Source organism: Ranitomeya variabilis, chromosome 7, assembly GCF_051348905.1.
Source record: "Ranitomeya variabilis isolate aRanVar5 chromosome 7, aRanVar5.hap1, whole genome shotgun sequence".
Lineage (NCBI taxonomy): Eukaryota > Metazoa > Chordata > Amphibia > Anura > Dendrobatidae > Ranitomeya > Ranitomeya variabilis.
The window spans coordinates 20870061-20892481 of NC_135238.1; the positions used below are offsets into that span (position 1 = coordinate 20870061).

Below are 22421 nucleotides of genomic sequence, written 5' to 3' on the forward strand. Positions count from 1 at the left end.
GGGGCCGCGGAGAAATGATTTACAAGTCAGAACAGCTGACAATGTGCCCCAAGTCTCCCCCCCGCGACAGCTGCAGCTCCTGGCACTCCTCTGTAGCCCCGGTGCCCACGTTTGTCCACGACCCGGCCTGCGCCGCTCTCAGCCCTGCACCCATATTCCCCAGGACGATGGAAGAATCCGCAGCATGTTGGTGACAGACGGCGGCATCTTAGACCGGCAAATGAGTCCGACAGATGAAAGTGGAGACGTAGAGCGGCTCTGGTTACCATACCACATGGGTGATGTAAGAGACCACGAGCTCCGGATACAGGATAGTCAGGAGCCTGGGAAAGCAGGGTGACAGCCGTCGAGGGCCCTGGATGTGATATCCACAGTCCATACGTTTCAGGTGTTAGATAATTTTTTTACTCTCTTTTTTTAGCTGATTCTGCATATTAGTGTTAGCAATCTGAGGAGCAGAACACGCTGCAGCACAGGAGTATTTCAGGATATGAACCCCATCTGGGTTATACCGCCCGCACCGGCCTCTACCAGCAGCGATCAGAGCCAGGTGAAGGCCCCATCGCCGCCATCTTGGTATTCCTGCGAAGCCCGGACACAGGCTGAGCTTAAGAGACCGCAAATGTCACCAAATAAAGTATCGTATTCTATAGAGCAAGTGATCAAACGATCGCAGGTTCAAATCCCCTATAGAAACGAAAAAAAGGAGAATAATAAAGAAGAAGTGGACATATATATATATATTTGATAAATCTGAATCTGGTAAAGAAATGAAAAGCAAAAAAAATAGGTATCTGCACAATTAAATTATTATATTTACCGAATACATAATAATAATTATTTACAATTAGATATTATATTATCATTATGAGATTGTTATATATTAGTATATATTATACTATATTGTTAATTTTATTATTATTATTATATTATATTTTATTATTTATTATATTTTATTATTATTTTTCTATAATTATATTATTATATTGTTCTATAGTATACTATAGTATTACTTATATTATTACTATTATTATTATAGTGTTATATTATTATATGTTATCAATTATATTATTATATAGTATACTATATTTTTAATTATATTATTATATTTCTATATTATATTACCGAATATTATTATGATATATTATACTATTGTATTAATTATATTAAGTTGATCATAATCATGATTAAATTATTTATTTCTCACCGTAAACACTGAAAAAAAATAAATAAATGTTTTTCACTCATTTCACCTGACACAAAAAAACCTTTATGTTCCCCAAACTACATCTTGGCGCGCAAAAAAAAAATAAAAAATAAAATAAAAGCCCTCCCACAGCTCCATAGATGAAAAAATAGAAAATGTTAGAAACTGGCGACACAAACCCCAGGATTATTTTTTCTAGAAATATATATATATTTTTTTTTTTGTTACGGAGTTACATTTTTTTTTGAGCCACTAAGACAATAATAAAAACCCTCCAGCAGTGAGGGATCGCCGTCACCGTCCTGACCGGCAGATTATTTTTACCGATTGATGAACGTCGTTAAAATGAGACCAAAAAACACAATGGCGGATTTTTGTTTTATTTTTTATTTTTCTATATTTGTTATTTTTTGTTTTGTTTACGTTTTATGGTAAAATGTCGTCGTTCAGGATGATCTCTCGCCCCCCAATAAATGAGCCCTCGGATGGTTACTACAAAGATGGAGAAAGAAAAGGGTTAATGATAAGGCGTCTGTGTCTGGCCCCTCACTGGGCCCATAACCCCCCACAGACTCTCTAGCCGACAATGCTGGGAGTTGTGGCTCCGGTCACCACTGGGTGTCATTGCACTGCGCGCACACCAGGGGGCGCTCACTCCCCTCAGCATCTTCCATCCCTGCTGCGCAGGCATCTGTTGCCATGGCGTTGCAGCCGGAAGTGCGTCACAGCCCGGAACCGGAAAAGCGGCGGGCCGCGAAATTTCAGCTGAAAGGTAAGAGGGAAAGTGATGTGAGCGGGACAGGGAGTTCCGGGGCCCCCGGGAGGTGAGGAGCCGGCACCGCACCGGCATTATTACACCTGCCAGTGAAACGCTATAAATCACAGTAAACAGCCTGCTGGCGGTTGTAGTTCTGCTCAGAAGCCTTCTTTCTGGGTGCCATAATGATAGGCCGTCACCTCACGTCCATAACTGTCAGTTTACTGTGTGGGCCGCCTACTTTTATAGTCTAGGGTCATTTTATATCTCCCCATTGGTTTGGTGCTGGCGTACTACAAGTACCTGCATGCCCAGCGTGTGGAAATCACCGTAGAAAGGATGTGAGGCCGACGTGATAGTAACCCGGCCCGATTGTTATCGTTTGGAGCAGGGTGTGCGCTGGTGGGCCTGCTGGGAGTTGTAGTGCGACCAGTAACTTTACAGATGGTCGGACGTCCTGTGTCGTTTCTGTGTTTTGCAGCCGTCGCCATGAGATCCGGAGGGGAGGGCCGCTGTGATGACACCGCGTCGCTGGAGGCGGCCGTCCCGGAGGAGAGGAGCGTCATCGTGATCAGCGACGACGAGGGAGAAGTGTCCCTGGGGCTGGGGAACTCGGTGCTGCTGATAGAAGACGCCGGCGGTGAGGGCTCGGGGGTCCGCCTGCTCCTTGGGGGACGGAGACGTAATTTACACATCGCCCGTCTCCCCGGCTTTGATTTGTGATTGATAAATCTGTGATCCATCCGCGGCTGTCAATCACTGAAAACAGTATTGTACATGCTCCGTCCGCAGGCGCGTCATGGTTCCCGCCCCATCGGCGTCCGTGTCACAGGGCGCCAATGGGTTGTCATGACAGCCGGGGGTCCGCAGAAGACCCCTCTGCCTGTCATTGTGAATCTCCTCTGACCAGCATTCATGGATGTTTGCTATGTAAAGCACAGGGGATCGGATGATCGCAGCTTCAAGTCTCCTAAGGCGACTATTAAATAAAGTTAAAAAAAAAAACCCCACAAGTTCGTATCACCTGCCTTTCGCACAGTTAACAATTGTTACGGAGAAACGGGGTCAGTGGGTGCTCTCGTCCACTGGCTCGGCTGTCTTCAGCAAGACTACATGGACCACGGCTCATACCACTGAACGCTCGCTCTATCTCCCAGTGGGCAATACACTACACAGACAACACAGGGTTAAGGTAAAACAGTGCGGCAATACTTTATTGAACCACAACACACAATAGCAAACAGAACAATCTCACCATGGCTGGAAATGTTTGGGTACATGGGCGCATATAAAATATCACTGCGTCTCCACGTATTTCCAGTATGACACGATGTCAGAGCTCCCAGGGTCGCTACTCCATCTGTGGATGAACGCACAGAGAAGGGGTAACGACAAGCATAGGGAGATGACCAAGAACTGTCCATAGAGTCCATACAAGGTCCAAAGCCAGTTGACACGAGAGTCACCACCTGGCTTATCTGACCATCTCCATGGAACCAGGCGACCAGCGGGTCCCAACCCTGGCTTTCTCCAAACAGATCCATGGTGCAGAGATGGTCACTGGATCAGATCTGTGTCCTTCCAACCGGAGCCGAAAACCCCTAGGTTGTTTCCTATAGAATCCTAGATCAGTGTCCCTCGTGATGGAGCCATGATGAATTGGCTGCAGTCCTTTCTCTTGTCTGTTGGGTGGTTTGCAGAATGTCTGGCTCCTAGCTCTGTGTTACTTCAGACTCCCTGGATGTGATCTCTGAGTCTTTCTATGCCCAAGGCATGTAAGCCACTCCCAGTCCAACATCAAGATAAGGCAAACGATGGTGATGGGATTAAGTAGCACTATTAGCATATAAGCACACATCAATAAACAAAGCCCAACACACTCAATGTACAGTCACCATTACAGACCTACACAGCTTGTTAGATAGTATATCATTTGGCAAGTCTGTATTCCTGACCCACCAGACATAAACACCCAAATTCACAAGCCAATATACAGATAAAAAGCCAGTTCTTTTGTTTTTGCAAAACATGGTAGTCTGGGAAATTAAGATACAATCTGGTTTCTTCACAACAATAAAACATACATTTGTTAATTTGGTATTGCTGCGTTTAGAAACGCCCGATCTATCAAAATATAAAAAGAATCCAGTAAACGGCGTAATAAGAGAAGATTAAAACTCCAAAATTTAATTTTTTGTTGTTGTTGCTGCAACATTGCAATAAAATGCGATCAAAACATCATATCGACCTGAAAATGATAGGGGCGCAAAATATCTTTCACCCAGCCCTAAATCCCGAAAAATGGAGACACTGCGGGTCTCGGAAAATACAAATTTTGTCTTTTTTTTTTTTTTATTACACAAACTATACATGTTTGAGTCCTGGCCTGGATATTATTAAGTCAGTTTTATGATATAGTGAACATGGTAAATAAAATAAAAACAAAACACAAGTGTGGGATTGTACTTTTTTTTGCAATTTCACCACACTCGGAATTTTGTTTCCCCGTTTTCTAGTACACTCTGGTAAAATCAATGGTGTCGTTCAAAAGCACAACTTCTTCCACACAAAAAAAAGCCGCTATAGCGTCTTAGGTTAGAGATCACAGCCTTCGCCCCCTTTCAGCTCTATACTACACAGACCCTCGCTCTCATGGCTGGGATCAGAAAACTCCTAATTCATCATTTCTGGGAATGTTATCATTATACACCCTTTTTTCTTTTGTTCTCTTGTATTTGTTGCTGTTTTTTTATTCAAGCTTTTTCAAAACAGCGTATACAGGTGCCTAAATTTTGCTCAAAATAAAAAAAAATTGTTTTTTTGGTTAGAGCAAAAAAAAAGTTGTACGATCCCCGAAATGTTTGCAAATATTCCAGATGTAGAGTAAAAAAAAATCACTCCAACTGATGAATCAGCCAAAAACATTTAGAAAAAACCTCACCCACAATGGTGAACAGAAAAAAATAAAGCGATCACATAAAATAGATTTAAAGGCTCAAATAAATAAAAAATAAGACAAAAATGTGATAATGAATAAAATGTTATAATGAATCTTTTTTAACCCCCCTCTGTCCACATCTGGGATGCTGATGGATTGATATGGCTGCTAAGGGTTTACAGGGGTTGTCCGGCCTCGGGCTACGCATCTGTAGTCACTGTATGTGACGGCATGTTTGTCAGTGCTCACATTATGTGCTTTGTGAGGATTCCCCGGTGTCGGGAGCAGGTATGTGATTTGCATATTTCTGTGCACGTCCAGTGGACGCGTGATCATCGGATACTTGTGGTCGTGCACCCACCGGCACCAGAGACGCCTCACAGGTCAGGCAATGTAAGGACAAACAGGTCTGCAGTCACTTATTTTTTTTTATTTTTTTTTTCACAGAAGATTCAATTTTACAAGAGAAGAAAACGTTGGAGGTGTTGGATGAAGAACTGGCCATAACCTTCAGCAGGAAGGCGCACGTGATGCCCCACGCCAGATACGACTGCTCAATGCACCCCTTTACGTAAGGAGGAGCCGGCTGGAGCTCAGTGTGATCCACTCACTGCCGCCTTTAACTGTTTTCTGTCCCTTTCAGCCGTTTTGAGGAAGAGACTCAGATCCCCATAGAGAAGAACGCCAGCTTCTGTGCCGAGTGCTACTGCTACCTGTGTGACAAGCCTGCCTCCGAGGCAAGTAGGAAATGGCAGCGGGCTACGCCGTCTCTTTGTGATCCTGAGATGGTGGACAGCCCTGATTAAGTAACATCTTATAAAGGAGGGCATGCACACGAACTGTCCCAACCTAATAGATATAAATGGGGGTCCTGAAACCTCCTGTGATCTGTTCTTCTCTCTTACATTTTGTTCACCCCTTTCTTCCCCCTTTAGTGTTTACACTGGACAGCTCCAGAATATTGCCACTGCAATGCCCACAACAAGAGCCAATACTGGAAGCAGCAGCGAGACGTCGCCCTGGTCGGGGTGCTGACTGTGTTCAACCTCGACCTTACGGAGATAGACACAGAGCTTAAGGAGGGCGGTGAGGAAACATCAAGCTTCTCGTCGGTCGCTGCGCATTCACTGTTTGGGGCAGATACTCAGTTTTCCATTTTTCTCTTCCTAGGAAACAAACTTCATTGCTTCTTGCTGGATTTATGGCCCGTGTACCAAGAATACTTAAAGGGCTCATTGCTGAAGCGTGACACGGTGGAGCGCTGCCTCTGCTCATGCCATAAGGGGAAGGCTGTGAACCACAAATGTAACATGTGCGCCCTGAATCACACGCTGGTCAAGTTTTTCAAGTAATTACTGCTACACTTCTGTTTCATTACTTGCAACATTAGTGAGGGGAAGGGGAATCTGTCGGCAGGTTTTTTGCTTCTCAATCTTAGGGAATGATAAAATACAGCCTGATCAAGGCGTTCGGTATTAAGGCCCCCCATACACATAAGACTGTCGGCCGCTGGCCCCCATGGGCTCAGACAGCAGTCTGTGTACAGGGTCTCCTGCCTCCCGTTTTTTTTTTACCTTCTGACAGACAATGTGGGGGAGATAAAGATCCAGAATTGAGAGATTTTGGACTGACTATCCTTTCATTTTTGGGTGAGATTTTGTGGGGCTTGAGGAGTCCGCAATGGCTCGTTAGTAGAGAATACAGGAGTGCAGAGCGAGCGTTCCTGTCTATGGAGGAGTCAGGAGAGAGATGCCGCCCAGATGACTATTGGGCTGACCCAGGATGGGGAGAAGTAATATATAATCACATTGGATTGAGGTGACCAGCCAGCCCAGCCCTCGTTTCTTGTAGTGCTTTGTCCCTAGGGCTGTAGGGTTTAGCTCGCTGATGTATATACTTTATATATGAATTTAGGAAAGTCCTGCGAAAAAAGGCTCATCACCTCAACACCAGATATAAGTATACAGGAGTCTCCTGACTCTTCTTGAAACATGTCAGGAGAGAGGCGGATGTAAAGAATATAAATGCCGGGTACCTTGTTCTTTGCAGCAAAACCATACGATCAGCAGTTCCTCTCGTGCCGGTTTTATGTTCTTGAGGTCCCCGCTGACTCGTCTGTCTGTGTCTTGCTTTCTTTGCAGTTACACTCAAGTCCATAAGACGGTGACGGATTTTTTAAACCACATAGATGAGGAGAAGCCCAAGGCTGCGGCCGTCATGCTGCTTGGCACGGCCAAAGAGCTAATCATTCATAAGGTGCTACCTAAGTAAGTGTTGGACTGTGAAAGTGTGTGGGAGACCTGTCCTCTGCAGAGGAGCAGCGAGACCGTCGTAGTCTGAGGTGGATGTGACTGGGAAGCTCCAGTGGGCGCCGATATTCACGGCTTGTGACCATGTTTTGTGTAAGATCTGGTAGAACTGCTCAGTATTTCAGATCCTTCTTTTTTATTTCTCATGAAAAATGGAAGGATTATGATCACTGCATATGCTCAGTGATTTCTTCATGGATGTCTCGCCACCAGTCTTTTTTTTTTTCCCCCTTTTAAGGTGAATTCTAAAACTTGATGGGGAAGAGAACTGATTTTTAGGTGCACAAATCCATATAATTCTCCCCATATATCACTGTGGGACTAAGGACTTGTGGTGGGACAAAGTCGCTTCCATGTAATCTGTGGTGTCAAAAGGGATTAGAGGATGAAGCAAAATCTCCAGTTTACCTCCCTTTGTGTCAGACTAACATGTCCTTTCGTGTTTTGTTGTTGGGGCGTCATACTGACCATTAATGGAATATTTTTATTCCTGTTTTTTTTAGCCCATTTACCTTGAAAGATCCACTTGCAAATATTAAAGATTCGTCCGTCAACCTGATGACAAGGTAAGAAGTATGAGAGCGTATTGGGTCGGAACGTCACCAGTGGTGGTGCCAGGCATCTGTCCAACACCGATCTAATGCTGATTACTTATCCGCAGGATAGGTCATCAATATCATTATTATGGACGACCCCTCTAAGTTATACGTACATGGAGAGGCAGTCAGTGTTTGATGGGTTGGTTTCCTGCAATTTAAAGGATTATTCCCATCTTAATGGATGGATATGTACAAGAGCTATCTGACACTATCCATTTATGAAGATGGGAGTAACCCCTTTATCTTTTCACCCCGACCCCGCGGCTCCTACAGACGTACAATGATATCGATATGTTCACTAATAGTCTGAATGGAAGCTGCCTCCTTTTCTTGCAGAATAATGACCACTCTACAAAGGCTGCTGGTTTTGAAGGAATATCCGAAGACTCTTTATGACAAATTTGTTGGCTTCTTTCAGCGTTTAAGACTTCCTCCGCACTTCTACTCCTTCACATCCAGGTAAGACCATGTGTGTGCGCCCCAGACACTGTTTACTCCGCACCCACTTGTGGGTTTCCAGTACGATAGTAGTAGTATGTTGTGGGCTTAAAAAAAAGAAAAAAAAATTCATGGGTGTTTTGGTGGCACAGCTTTGTGCTGCTTGCAACATGTGGGTACATTCAGCTGCACACATCCCGGCCGCTATCTGTCGATGCCATCGGCGTTGCCCTTGGATGTGAGCGGACCTGAGAAACTTCGCTGTAGGAAGTAATTATCTAGAATTTCTAGTACCGAGGGGAAACGTTACCAGAGTACTAGTGTGATTTCGTATGGCCCCGGCTAAGCTAGCTTTGTATGTAGAGTAATTCATCCTCATTTATGGCTTTGTGTCTTCTCCACCAGCCTGAACGTCATGAGATGGGACAACTGTTTACTAACCTCCGTACTGGCCGGACAGAACCTAACCGGGGTCCGAACAAGCAAAGGCAAAAAGGAGTGTTTGTGGGAAGCGCTGACTGTGGTCCAGTCCAGGGTGATGAGGCTGGAGAACGACAAAAGGTTTGTGCTAAAGTTGCCCAAGGTTTTTAGTTTTGTGGGTTTTTTTGTTTGTTTTTTTGCATTGATGGCTCACATACTAGTAGCCTTGTGACTGCAGCACAAACTTCTCTAGATTTCTGTGCAGCCACATCTGCGCCGTTTGGAGGCCATGGTCAGGTGACTAGAAGCATTGAAGAAAATCGGATTTTTGTACTTACCGTAAAATCCCTTTCTCGTTGAACACATTGAAGGACACAGGACCGTGTGTATACTGACAATAGGAGGCTCGACACTAGGTTAAAAAAAATTAAAAAAAACAATGCGTCCACCTGATGGGCTACAGCCTCTCCTCGGACACTGGTTCCAAACCGGCAGGCAGGTCAGCAAGCCAAAAATCTATAACAGAAAACAATGAGGAACCAACGTGACCTGATCCTAAGGAAGAAAAACAAGTAACCAGAACTAACCCCGGGAGAAGGAAAGCGGGAATAGGGTGGGCGCCCGATGTATTCAATGAAAAGGGATTCTATGGTGAGTACATGAAATCCATTGGGAGGGACGCAGAACCATGGGACGTCCCAATGGATGGAAATAACTACTTATCCTGTGACTGTCAAGTGGACAGCGACGTGGTGCACAGTGGGGGACACCCTGGGAACTGTCGCTATGCTGAGAGGGAGCACGACGAACTGGAAATGAAGAGAATCGACAGCAAAGAAAAAGCAGATGGGACTCGGTGATGGGCATGGTAAGTGGGATTGTGTCCATTGATGCATCTACTGACCACTGGAATCCAATAGAAAACCCCCCAGAATTGCACAAATCAGTCAAGTGTCTTCAAGTCCAAGATCGGTCTGACCAAGCCGTGCTTTTTAGAAACTGTTCAGGTTGCGTTAGCATCCCTCCAAATGGAACAAAACCAATGACACCTTATAGCTGATGATAGCAGATAGCTCCAAAGAAGGTGAGCGCGCGAGGTTGAGCCTTTGGAGAAGATGAAGCAAGAAACCTGATTGAGGGCCAAGAGGCAAATTTGCTCTCTTAACACAGAGGTGCCACCACCAGACGCAATGCATCGTCCACAGGAGACGTCCAGATCTCCCGAAGAAGTGATTCGAATGGACCATCATGCAGTCCTGGAAGGTCGTGCGGCCTTAGGGTTTGCCAGAAAGGCTCAAGCTTAAATGAGAGCTGCCTGGACTGCGGAGGTTGGGAGGACCGGACCTCTTGTCACCCTTCCGAGAACATCGATGGATTGGGCTGCAGCACAGGTTGTATTGAAACAAGGAAAGCCGCACACAAAAAAGTGTAGCAAAAGAGAAGAGAGGTCAAGAAAATCCTCCTGCGGAGCTCAGAAGATAAGCTCTGGTGGGAATGCCTCCACGTTATTCTTCTAAGGGTTTTTTTTCCTATGTCGGATCATATCTCCCTCCCAGCAGCCATGAAGCCTCACACAGCACAGTGTGTACAGACAGTTACATCCCTGATAAATGTCCTCCGTCTCTGTCCTCTAGTTACAGACAGCTGGTGCGCTACCTGAACGCCGTGCAATGCCCGGAGTCGGCCGGGTAAGTCTCACCCTCACGTCAGAGATTTTTGTTTTTTGTGGCATCATCGGTATATATTGTGCTTTTATAGAAACTCTCCCCTGTATATTGCAGCCTTGTCAACCTGAGGAAGAAGTTGTGTTTTTATATTTGCAAATACGGAGACTTCTCGAATGCCGCCTATTCACTGATTGTGCCCAGGGGGACGCAGGGAAACATCTGCAAGTACTTTACTCCTGCCCTCTTCGAGCTTCACATGGCCATGCTGCGGTTAAGGAGTTGCCCCCCAGGAAACGAGGCTGAGTGGACGGACGTGTGGGGCCCTCAGAGCGGTGAGTGATTATCGTTGGCGAGGCTGTCGCACAAACTCAGTCCTCCAGTCGTGTCCGACACCTTGCCATGGACAGCAGAGATTGGGAGCCAATGGCTACATATACACCAAAAGTCATGGAAACAGAAATAGTTCTCTGGAAAAATGAAAACGGAGCAGCGATTTGTTGTAGTTCAGGTTAGACCTTTGGGACAAATGCCGCTCCTTGTCTATGTAGGATTATTTGTGATGCCGTCACTTGTATCCGTGTTACTGGTGGCACCGGTGCCCGACCTTTTGTATTTTGCCAGGTTCGCCATTGAAGAGGGGGCTTTTGATCCGGACAGCACTCCATATACTCTTCTGTAACAACAACCTATTTCGCGAGGTGAGTTTATAATCCCGTCCAGCAGCAAATAGAGGTGATGCCTGGTGCAAAGACGCCTGCACATAGGTCTAAAGGGCTGCGCCCACAGAGGTTTTGTAAGCAAAATCCTCCTTAAAATTTCTTGGAAAATTTTTTTTTCTTCCTTATATATAAGCACACAGGGGTTTTTTTGCAGAAACCAAGAGGAGACTCCAAATCCTCATGCAAATCATAAACCTTGGGTGGGTGGATAAAACTTATGGATAAAACGTGGGTGGGTGGGCGGGCGCGGGCCCACCCCCACCCAAGACGCTCCTAATTGGGCCCACCCAAGACGCTCCTAATCTATTTAGAGACCACCGGTGGAGTATGATCAGTTCCGTAGTGAACGCCGACACTCACCATCAATGGCATCAAAACACCAGAAGTCACTTTTTCTTCTTAATCTCGCTTTACACAAAAAAAAAGTTTTCCAAGGTTTCCTTGACAGAAATCTGTTGAAAACAGCTTTGATGAATCGCCCTCTTGCAATTTCCACTCCCCAAAAAAAAGTTGTGTGCACATAGCAGAAGAGGTTTTGGAAAAAAAAGTTTGTTGTTTCTTTGAAGTAGTTCCTGAAAGAAATCTTTCCAAACCAGGCAGTCCAAGCAATAGGCTGCATGAAAAAAAAAACAGAAAAACTCTTCCAAAATTTCTTCAAAACCACTTAAGGAATAAAAAACCTCCTCCAAAAAAAGAGCATTTCCTGATTCAGTTTCTGGTGTAAAAACTCGTAGATTTTGCAAGCTTGAAAAAAATGACAGGTGAGGATCGTACTGCCAGATTCTCATAGGTCATGGCTGTAACTGTCTCTTCACATTATCTGTATGGGAGAAATGAACGTAAATCTAGTGATTGCAAAGAGCGGGCTATATCTGCGCTGCATGCAGGGGAGGAGTACAAGGCGCCTGTGCGTGATGGAGAAAACTTGGCACTATGCACTGACCTGCCAGCTGCTTCATGTCTGTAATGGCACCTTCATTACGCTCATCCTTTGCTGATGGAAAAAGCACTGTCCTTTCATTAGAAAATAAATAAAATGGTCTGTGCAGTACTAAGGGGGCGACAATGGCCGAAGCTTCTCTTATTTCTATATATTCTTTCCGTTTTAGTCCAAGTGTTGGAGCAGTCTGGTCAGGATGTGGTGCATGAGTGAAATGCTGTCTAAAGAAGGAAGAGTCATGCCTCTATGTCTATATGAGCCCGACAAAGTGTTCCTGCAGGTAAGTCCTAGTGAGTAAGCCCCCCAGACGTCACCCCGCACGTCCCACCCGAGACCCTCCCAGCGTGATCCGTCTGTAGGAACCGCACTGTCAGTAGCGCTGTCTCTCTTCTCTAGAAAGTGATGAGCTCGTCATGTTCCATCTTGGACGAGCTACAGAGGGTGCCCAACGTATTTCTCCCACAGCCATTTCACAAGGTAGGCCCACGTTCTTTTTCTTATTTTATCAACAACTTAAAGGGATCCTGACGGCTGCCCTGTCTCCTCACCATGTCTGTAATGCACCATTTTTTGCTTTGTTTTGTGATTGCTAAATAAATGTAAAAGTAATTTTAAAGCCTTAGCTTTTATTATTCTCATCTATTATATTATAAAGAAAAAATAGGGATTTTTGTGTACTCACCGTAAAATCTTTTTCTCCGAGCCATTCATTGGGGGACACAGACCGTGGGTGTATGCTGCTGCCACTAGGATAGATAAATATCCGAGAGAAAAAACAGGAGTACACGTCCCAGATTTTTGTAAAAAAGTAACAGTACAAATTTTATTACACCAAAATTATCATATACAAAGACATCAGATATAATAATAAATGACACATTAAACCAGTAAGGGAAACTAAGGAGCAACACTGAAAAGACCGGGGCCACCTCTGGACAAGTCCGCATCTCAAGTAAAGTGCCAACAGTGCATGTCACAGAACGGATAAGAAGTATTTCACAAGGAATAAGTTAGTATTAGACTATGTATCATACGTCACAACGTTGAAATCACGAGGTAAAATGCACTAAGTGCCACCTATCCTTGCCAAATTCTTACCCATTCTGCGGACCACCAGGGGTAACCACCAGAGCCGGCATGGAGCCGCTGTGGATGTGGGTTTCAGCGCTGATGAAAGCGTGCGCACTGTATTGTTCTGCTGCAGGTCGGGTATTGCAGCGTGGACGGTGCAGGGATAAACCTCAATCCATCATCCCTTTGTTAGGGAGGTGGAGAGGAACCGTCCGCCTCCTTGTGCCATCCGCTTTCACAGTGGTGGGACAGTGGGGGCTGCTTGGACGCCATAGAGAGGGGCCTCTGTACATCCACGGAGTTCAGTCCTGTCCAGCATTAGGCCTGGCTCCAGGAGAGGATACATGGAGGCGACACTCCATGTGGTCGCCTGCTGCTGGTGTGGGGAGATCGGAACCGTGAAGGAACCGTCGCCCCTGAAGTGAGCTCAGGCTTCCCACGTCGCAGGAGAGGGTACAGGGAGGTATACTCGCCTGTTGATGGTTCGGGGGAGATCGGAACCTTGAAAGGATCTGTCGCCCCCTTCACTCCGTTAATTAAAAAATAAAAATTTACAGAAAAGTAAAAAATAAAATAAAAATGTTGGGGTCTGAACCAGACCCAAGTGCCTCCTACAGACACTAAGCATGTACTGGTTAGCTGAGAGCCAGCAGGAGGGTGTATACTGCAGGGGAGGAGCTGAGAGCCAGCAGGAGGGTGTATACTGCAGGGGAGGAGCTGAGAGCCAGCAGGAGGGTGTATACTGCAGGGGAGGATCTGAGAGCCAGCAGGAGGGTGTATACTGCAGGGGAGGAGCTGAGAGCCACCAGGAGGGTGTATACTGCAGGGGAGGAGCTGAGAGCCAGCAGGAGGGTGTATACTGCAGGGGAGGAGCTGAGGGCCAGCAGGAGGGTGTATACTGCAGGGGAGGAGCTGAGAGCCAGCAGGAGGGTGTATACTGCAGGGGAGGAGCTGAGAGCCAGCAGGAGGGTGTATACTGCAGGGGAGGAGCTGAGGGCCAGCAGGAAGGTGTATACTGCAGGGGAGGAGCCGAGAGCCAGCAGGAGGGTGTATACTGCAGGGGAGGAGCCGAGAGCCAGCAGGAGGGTGTATACTGCAGGGGAGGAGCTGAGGGCCAGCAGGAGGGTGTATACTGCAGGGGAGGAGCTGAGAGCCAGCAGGAGGGTGTATACTGCAGGGGAGGAGCTGAGAGCCAGCAGGAGGGTGTATACTGCAGGGGAGGAGCTGAGAGCCAGCAGGAGGGTGTATACTGCAGGGGAGGAGCTGAGAGCCAGCAGGAGGGTATATACTGCAGGGGAGGAGCTGAGGGCCAGCAGGAAGGTGTATACTGCAGGGGAGGAGCCGAGAGCCAGCAGGAGGGTGTATACTGCAGGGGAGGATCTGAGAGCCAGCAGGAGGGTGTATACTGCAGGGGAGGAGCTGAGAGCCAGCAGGAGGGAGTATACTGCAGGGGAGGAGCTGAGAGCCAGCAGGAGGGTGTATACTGCAGGGGAGGAGCTGAGAGCCAGCAGGAGGGTGTATACTGCAGGGGAGGAGCTGAGGGCCAGCAGGAGGGTGTATACTGCAGGGGAGGAGCTGAGAGCCAGCAGGAGGGTGTATACTGCAGGGGAGGAGCTGAGAGCCAGCAGGAGGGTGTATACTGCAGGGGAGGAGCTGAGAGCCAGCAGGAGGGTGTATACTGCAGGGGAGGAACTGGGAGCCAGCCGGAGGGTGTATACTGCAGGGGAGGAGCTGAGAGCCAGCAGGAGGGTGTATACTGCAGGGGAGGAGCCGAGAGCCAGCAGGAGGGTGTATACTGCAGGGGAGGAGCCGAGAGGCAGCAGGAGGGTGTATACTGCAGGGGAGGAGCCGAGAGGCAGCAGGAGGGTGTATACTGCAGGGGAGGAGCCGAGAGCCAGCAGGAGGGTGTATACTGCAGGGGAGGAGCTGAGAGCCAGCAGGAGGGTGTATACTGCAGGGGAGGAGCTGAGAGCCAGCAGGAGGGTGTATACTGCAGGAGAGGAGCGAGCTTTCTTTGTATCACTTAGTGTCGCCTCCTAGTGGCAGCAGCATACACCCGCGGTCTGTGTCCCCCAATGAGGCATAGGAGAAATATACATACTGTATATAGATTAGTATGATTTCATTATCTTTGTTTTTTTTATTTCTTTGCAATATAATAGTTTGTGTCTCCATTTTCCAAGACCCGTACAATTTTTTTTGTTATGACGGCGGTGGCGTTGTGAGAGTTTGTTGCGTAGAGAGCTGTGGTTTTAATGACACCAATTTACCTAAGTTACGTACAATTTTATAGCTTAATTTTTTCAATTTATTTTAGGGTGGTGTGGTGAGCGACAAAAAAACAAAACCAAAACACAATTCTGGCAGTGCATTTTTGTTTTCACCCGTTGTTTTTTTTTTGTTGTTTTTTTTACGCATGCAATGATACCAAGTAGTCATTCTTGAGTGTTGCTTTTCCTTTTTTCCCACTTTATTATTTATTTCCCATAATGATCTTCTAGCTGCTGTGTATGTGACCTGTGAAAAGTCCCTCCTGAGAGGGATAACAAACACCCTACCCATAAGTACTATGTGTCCAGTGTATTTTTCAGCACTTCTAGTAGCAATACCTTTTTTTTGTTTTCCCCCCTCCAATTACAGGTGTTTCACAACACGGCGGAGCTGATCCTCATCGTTCAAGCAGTCGTCCGGTTCCTGATGGCCACCATGCCACCACTGAAAGGCATGCTGGAGCTGATTGCAGCATTTGGGGTAAGGATCGCACCTTTATTAGCAGCTGTGAAATAAGCAGGACAAGGAGCCGCTATCACCGGAGCCGCGTCCCCTGTAACCTGCCGCCTGAGCCCATTTCCAGGGGACATCTCTCTAGCAGTCCCATGCACCCGAAGCAGAGACTAAGGCTTCCATTGTGTAAGGAAACCTGGGAGACCGATCACGTCTACAGCAGAAGATTGCAGCTGGGTGCTAAAACGGAGGGCGGCTCCCAAATAAAAAAGTGATATCTGGCGTTGAAATCCATTTAAATGATCTGTCATTTCAGTTTGTCTCATCTGGTGGCCACTGCAATGACTAGCAAAATTATAAAGTATGTTTTTTTTTTGCCCACAATTTGTTTTTCAGATCCCCAAATACTCTTCAAACTGCAGTCTGCTAGGTGCTTCCCATCTGTGTAACTTCTGGGGGCGGAGCTTTGCTGCATTACAGGAAGTGGGGTGGGGCTTTTATCATGTTGCAGGAAGTGGGAGGGGCTTTTGTTTCATTACAGGAAGTGGGGGGTCTCGTTACAGTAAGTGGTGACGGGCTGATATTGTCAGGCATAAGAGAGAAGGTGGGTTTTCTGTTCAGTGCTATTAGAAAATGGCAGGGTCATGCTGGAAAGGGAGTTCCAGTACCTATAGTGCTGGCCAAATTGATAGAGGAACCACCCACTTATAAAGAACGGTTGACAAGTTACAGAGCATGAGAATTGGGGCATTTTCCTTGACATGTTAGACTGGAATTAACAAAAGAAACCTATATGCATAACCCAGAAGAATGAGAATAGAGGGCTACGGCAATAGCAGAAGAATAGGGGGCTACGGCAATAGCAGAGAAGGCCAAACTAAACAATGCGCTCACCAGTCGCCAGAAAAGTTATACCGTGGTTTATTGAATATTCAAACATGATTAATAAAGACGCCCATATCATGATTGTGAAAAAAAACTATTAAAAAATCTGCTAAAAAAATCCCCCATCAGTCACATTTGTTTGCAGCCAGGAGTCAGAATTTACCCTGAAACTGGGGCTAATAGACCGGATTAGGGGAAAAAAATATATATATTGTCGAAATGGTCCCTAAAAGTCTTTTATGATCTTATGGTGGGTGTGACATGAATAAAACATAAAAACTAAATTAAAAATTGGAAAATGTTCCTTGTCGGGAACTAGTTGAATCTGGACACATGGGGGCGGCTTTATCTTGTGTGGTCACTGTGTGTGTGAACTGATGGCTAAACGTTGGCTTCTGGGTTCTTTGCAGCTGAACCACTGGGCGCTGTCGCTCCTGATCGAGGGGATCAGCTCAATGTCGGACCTGCTGTGGCAGTTTGTGTCCTGTGTGAACAGGGAGCTGCACGAGGAGGAGCAGCGGATATTAGAGCTGTAAGTCCACCATTATTCCATTATTAGTTATCTAGGGTTTTGTGTTTTTTTTTTTTTCTTTTTATGTCCTGAACATCTTCCTCTTCCATTTGTCTCAGATTAATCAACCGGGGACCTAATTACGTGTCGCACCTTGTGCCCGTGTTTCTTCTACACCACAGCGAGGGCGTGCGATCGGTCGGATTTTGTTTCATAGATTTCGTCTTGAAGAACATGGCGCAGTAAGTCCTTCACTTACCTCTATGCTAAATATAAAGGTGAGCAGCCACAAAGTGCCGCCATTGCGAGGCCTTAAAGGGACGGTCAGGGGAAGGAAAAGGAGAATTTTCACATAGGCATTAGGAGCGGATCATCAATTGTTGACAGCAGAGAACACCGAAAAGAAGTAAAAGGGCTAAGAGGTAGAATTGGGGGTAATATTCTCAGCTCCTCGTAAGGGCACACTATGATACCACGAGCTGCCTCTAGGGGGCACTCACACTATGCTTTTAAAAGATTTAGTGAGAGGTGTTTATATGGGAAGGGGGGGACTGAGCGGAAGAACAGCGGCAACTGAATGTAATCGATATTTCTTATCATTTCAGTATTCCTTGGTCAGGAACTCTGGGCAACTGCCTGGAGATGAAGGTAAGGAAATAACATACTGATCCAGCAGGGGGCGCTGATGTATTAGATAGGACTGTCATAGGGACAGTGAGTGCAGCTCTGGAGTATAATACAGGATGTAACTCAGGATCAGTAATGTATGTACACAGTGACTGCACCAGCAGAATAGTGAGTGCAGCTCTGGAGTATAATACAGGATGTAACTCAGGATCAGTAATGTAATGTATGTACACAGTGACTGCACCAGCAGAATAGTGAGTGCAGCTCTGGAGTATAATACAGGATGTAACTCAGGATCAGTAATGTATGTACACAGTGACTGCACCAGCAGAATAGTGAGTGCAGCTCTGGAGTATAATACAGGATGTAACTCAGGATCAGTAATGTAATGTATGTATACAGTGACTGCACCAGCAGAATAGTGAGTGCAGCTCTGGGGTATAATACAGGAGGTAACACAGGATCAGTAATGTAATGTATGTACACAATGAGTGCACCAGCAGAATAGTGAGTGCAGCTCTGGAGTATAATACAGGATGTAACTCAGGATCAGTAATGTATGTACACAGTGACTGCACCAGCAGAATAGTGAGTGCAGCTCTGGAGTATAATACAGGATGTAACTCAGGATCAGTAATGTAATGTATGTACACAGTGACTGCACCAGCAGAATAGTGAGTGCAGCTCTGGAGTATAATACAGGATGTAACTCAGGATCAGTAATGTAATGTATGTATACAGTGACTGCACCAGCAGAATAGTGAGTGCAGCTCTGGGGTATAATACAGGAGGTAACACAGGATCAGTAATGTAATGTATGTACACAGTGACTGCACCAGCAGAATAGCGAGTGCAGCTCTGGGGTATAATACAGGATGTAACTCAGGATCAGTAATGTAATGTATGTACACAGTGACTGCACCAGCAGAATAGTGAGCGCAGCTCTGGAGTATAATACAGGATGACTTTAATGTTTGTGCGTTTCCTTTATATAACGGACAGTCTAATACAGATACATTTACCCCTGAACATATCGCGTAGTGGAATATCTCTTCACCCAGTGTTCTCCCCTCTGCTTTACACTGACTCTGTTCTCCTCACAGGTTCTCCCCTTCTCACACAGTTATAGCATCAGCCAAGGAGAACAGAAGAGGCTGACTGCAAATATCGGGAGGTTGATAACCAGATCCTAACATCCCGCCGGCGCCCCCTGTGGAGATGGAGGGGGTCTCTGCAGCTCTACAGTAAAATGTCGCCTGATGTTTGCACATTTATTGGTCGGTGGCGTTTTGTCCTTCCTTCTCCCCCTAGTCGCTGCCGTCTCATTCTCACGCCGAGGTCCATCATGGATGCTAGATGTGTGCGATCCATAATCAGAGGCTGATCTCATAAGTCTCGGTAACACTCATTTGTGTGAGTGTGTCTCTGGCAGGCGCGGGAGCTGGCACTCCGTCACGGGCGGCAGGTGGTGTCCGCATTAAGCTCTTGCTCTTTTTAGTATTTTATACATTTTTTATTACTGCCATGTTGTCTGATATTGCACGACGTGATCTCTCCTCCCGAATGACTTCCATCATTGCTTCTCCGCTCTGTATGACCTATTAATGAGGATCACCCCGGCCCCCTCTGTAATCGTTCTCTAACTCCTCCTGGACTGGTAGGATTCTGTCCCGCGGCCGCCAGACCAGACCGCTATGAACCTCCTACTACTCACCGGCGGCGGCTTCACTTCTGGCAGGAGGAGGTTTACTGGGCTCTGGTTCGGCGGCCATGGACTAGTGACAAGAGTCCTGCAAAACTTTTTTTCTCCTCCGATAGAACTGCATTGACAACTGGGTGTTAACTTTCTTCTTGTCAAAAGGGCGTGTACCACCAGTCAGTCCAATCAGAGCGTGTCGCTACACACCCATGTGGCATGTTGAAAAAATTAATTCATTGTCCGGAGGTCGAATTACCCAGGGACGCGCACACCGGTCAGGGGAATATTACCGTCTCCTTTTTCTGGCACTCCCTCTTAGCACTTGGTAACTACTTTTTGCTCTCCTCGCCCCAATATCCGTCTCCATCCTCATAGGTGTGAAGTTAAAGGGATGTGACCATCCCTCTGCGGAGGGATCGGCCTTGGTCAGAGCTCCCCTTTATGACTGCGGCCTCTTCTTGGTCGACCCCGGAGGACGTCGCATCACAAGAGACGGTCAGCAGGAGACCCCGAGGGTCATTAGTACAACGATCATCGGAGACCATTTCTACTAAAGAGACCTCAGCGGTGTCAGTCGCCTCCGCCACCATCTGCGACACGAGAAGTCGTCCTCATACCCCGATAGAACTGGCCATGGCCGACAATGGCCGGGAGAACCGCAGTGGGGCACGTTACACTGGGGTCACTTCACTTTTGATATCAATGCACAGTATACTTGTACGTTTTGGTGCTTTGTTCACTTCTCTAATCACAGCCAAAGTTGCATAAAAAATTGTTTTATACTTTTTTTTTTGTACTTCTGACCTCACATTTGCTGCTGGTTCAGCGACTGTATTTTAGGGTTTACTCCCAAGGTGTCCACATCATACACGGGCACTTGTATGTCCGAGATTGGGTCTAGAAGAAAAGCATCAATTTTGCATGCAGCTCTGGATGTGACTGGAGTACAAAGATGTAACCAGAAAAGAAGACATGAGCTGTAGGCGAGATCGCAGCTGCCAGACACAGACCGGCAGATTTTCCCTCGGCAGCGTCAGGTGTCTGTATTCTCCCACCATGTTCTTGTCGTTCCACGGTGTCAGTTTTCCCATTGTCTTTTATTGTGTATATCTATTATATATTGTGTATGTTTATATCTGTATAAATAAAGCTGAGTTTAAAGAAAACCTGATTATGTGGTAACGATGGAGCTTGTCAGGGGCGACGTGTGTGATCAGTCACTGCTTATAGGGGGTGTGTAGGAAATGGGCCACTGAGCAGGGGCAATTAGCGATGTCCAGACAACTGGAGCAGAGCGTCTCCAAATAGCCAGGTCTTGTGGGGTGTTCCCGGTATACAGTGGGTCTTGTGGGGTGTTCCCGGTATACGGCAGGTCTTGTGGTGTGTTCCCGGTATACGGCAGGTCTTGTGAGGTGTTCCCGGTATACGGCAGGTCTTGTGAGGTGTTCCCGGTATACGGCAGGTCTTGTGAGGTGTTCCCGGTATACGGCAGGTCTTGTGGGGTGTTCCCGGTATACGGCAGGTCTTGTGGGGTGTTCCCGGTATACGGCAGATCTTGTGGGGTGTTCCCGGTATACAGTAGGTCTTGTGGGGTGTTCCCGGTATACGGCAGGTCTTGTGAGGTGTTCCCGGTATACGGCAGGTCTTGTGGGGTGTTCCCAGTATACGGCAGATCTTGTGGGGTGTTCCCGGTATACAGTAGGTCTTGTGGGGTGTTCCCGGTATACGGCAGGTCTTGTGTGTTCCCGGTATACGGCAGGTCTTGTGAGGTGTTCCCGGTATACGGCAGGTCTTGTGAGGTGTTCCCGGTATACGGCAGGTCTTGTGAGGTGTTCCCGGTATACGGCAGGTCTTGTGAGGTGTTCCCGGTATACGGCAGGTCTTGTGGGGTGTTCCCGGTATACGGCAGGTCTTGTGGGGTGTTCCTGGTATACGGCAGGTCTTGTGGGGTGTTCCCGGTATACAGTAGGTCTTGTGGGGTGTTCCCGGTATACGGCAGGTCTTGTGGTGTGTTCCCGGTATACGGCAGGTCTTGTGGGGTGTTCCTGGTATACGGCAGGTCTTGTGGGGTGTTCCCGGTATACGGCAGGTCTTGTGGGGTGTCCCCAGTATACGGCAGGTCTTGTGGGGTGTTCCCAGTATACAGCAGGTCTTGTGAGGTGTTCCCGGTATATGGCGGGTCTTGTGGGTTGTTCCCGGTATATGGCAGGTCTTGTGGGGTGTTCCTAGTATACGGCAGGTCTTGTGGGGTGTCCCCGGTATAGGGCAGGTCTTGTGGGGTGTTCCCGGTATACGGCGGGTCTTGTGGTTTGTTCCCGGTTTACCGCAGGTCTTGTGGGGGTGTTCCCGGTATACGGCAGGTCTTGTGGGGTGTTCCCGGTATACGGGAGGTCTTGTGGGGTGTTCCCGGTATACGGAGGGTCTTGTGGTTTGTTCCCGGTATATGGCGGGTCTTGTGAGGTGTTCCCGGTATACGGCGGGTCTTGTGGTTTGTTCCCGGTATGTGGCGGGTCTTGTGGGGTGTTCACGGTATACGGCAGGTTTTGTGGGGTGTCCCCGGTATAGGGCAGGTCTTGTGGGGTGTCCCCGGTATATGGCAGGTCTTGTGGGGTGTTCCTGGTATACGGCAGGTCTTGTGGGGTGTTCCCGGTATACGGCAGGCCTTGTGGTTTGTTCCAGGTTTACGGCAGGTCTTGTGGGGGTGTTCCCGGTATACGGCAGGTCTTGTGGGGTGTTCCTGGTATACGGCAGGTCTTGTGGGGTGTTCCCGGTATATGGCAGGTCTTGTGGGGTGTTCCCGGTATACGGCAGGTCTTGTGGGGTGTTCCCGGTATATGGCAGGTCTTGTGGGGTGTTCCCGGTATACGGCAGGTCTTGTGGGGTGTTCCTGGTATATGGCAGGTCTTGTGG

The 22421-nt window shown here is 47.2% G+C and overlaps 1 protein-coding gene across 1 annotated transcript; it reads left to right on the plus strand.

Moving 5' to 3' along the window:
• Positions 1-1798: 1798 nt before the first annotated feature.
• Positions 1799-20677, plus strand: LOC143785503 (uncharacterized). Its single transcript, XM_077274411.1, has 20 exons — positions 1799-1979; positions 2446-2604; positions 5350-5473; positions 5546-5639; positions 5838-5988; positions 6073-6250; positions 7044-7169; positions 7715-7777; positions 8147-8269; positions 8654-8809; positions 10303-10356; positions 10450-10667; positions 10957-11033; positions 12164-12274; positions 12391-12471; positions 15706-15816; positions 17085-17206; positions 17305-17427; positions 17791-17833; positions 18916-20677. The coding sequence occupies exons 1-20, from the start codon at positions 1907-1909 to the stop codon at positions 19003-19005; spliced, it is 2277 nt and encodes a 758-aa protein (XP_077130526.1). The 5' UTR covers positions 1799-1906; the 3' UTR covers positions 19006-20677.
• Positions 20678-22421: the final 1744 nt, after the last annotated feature.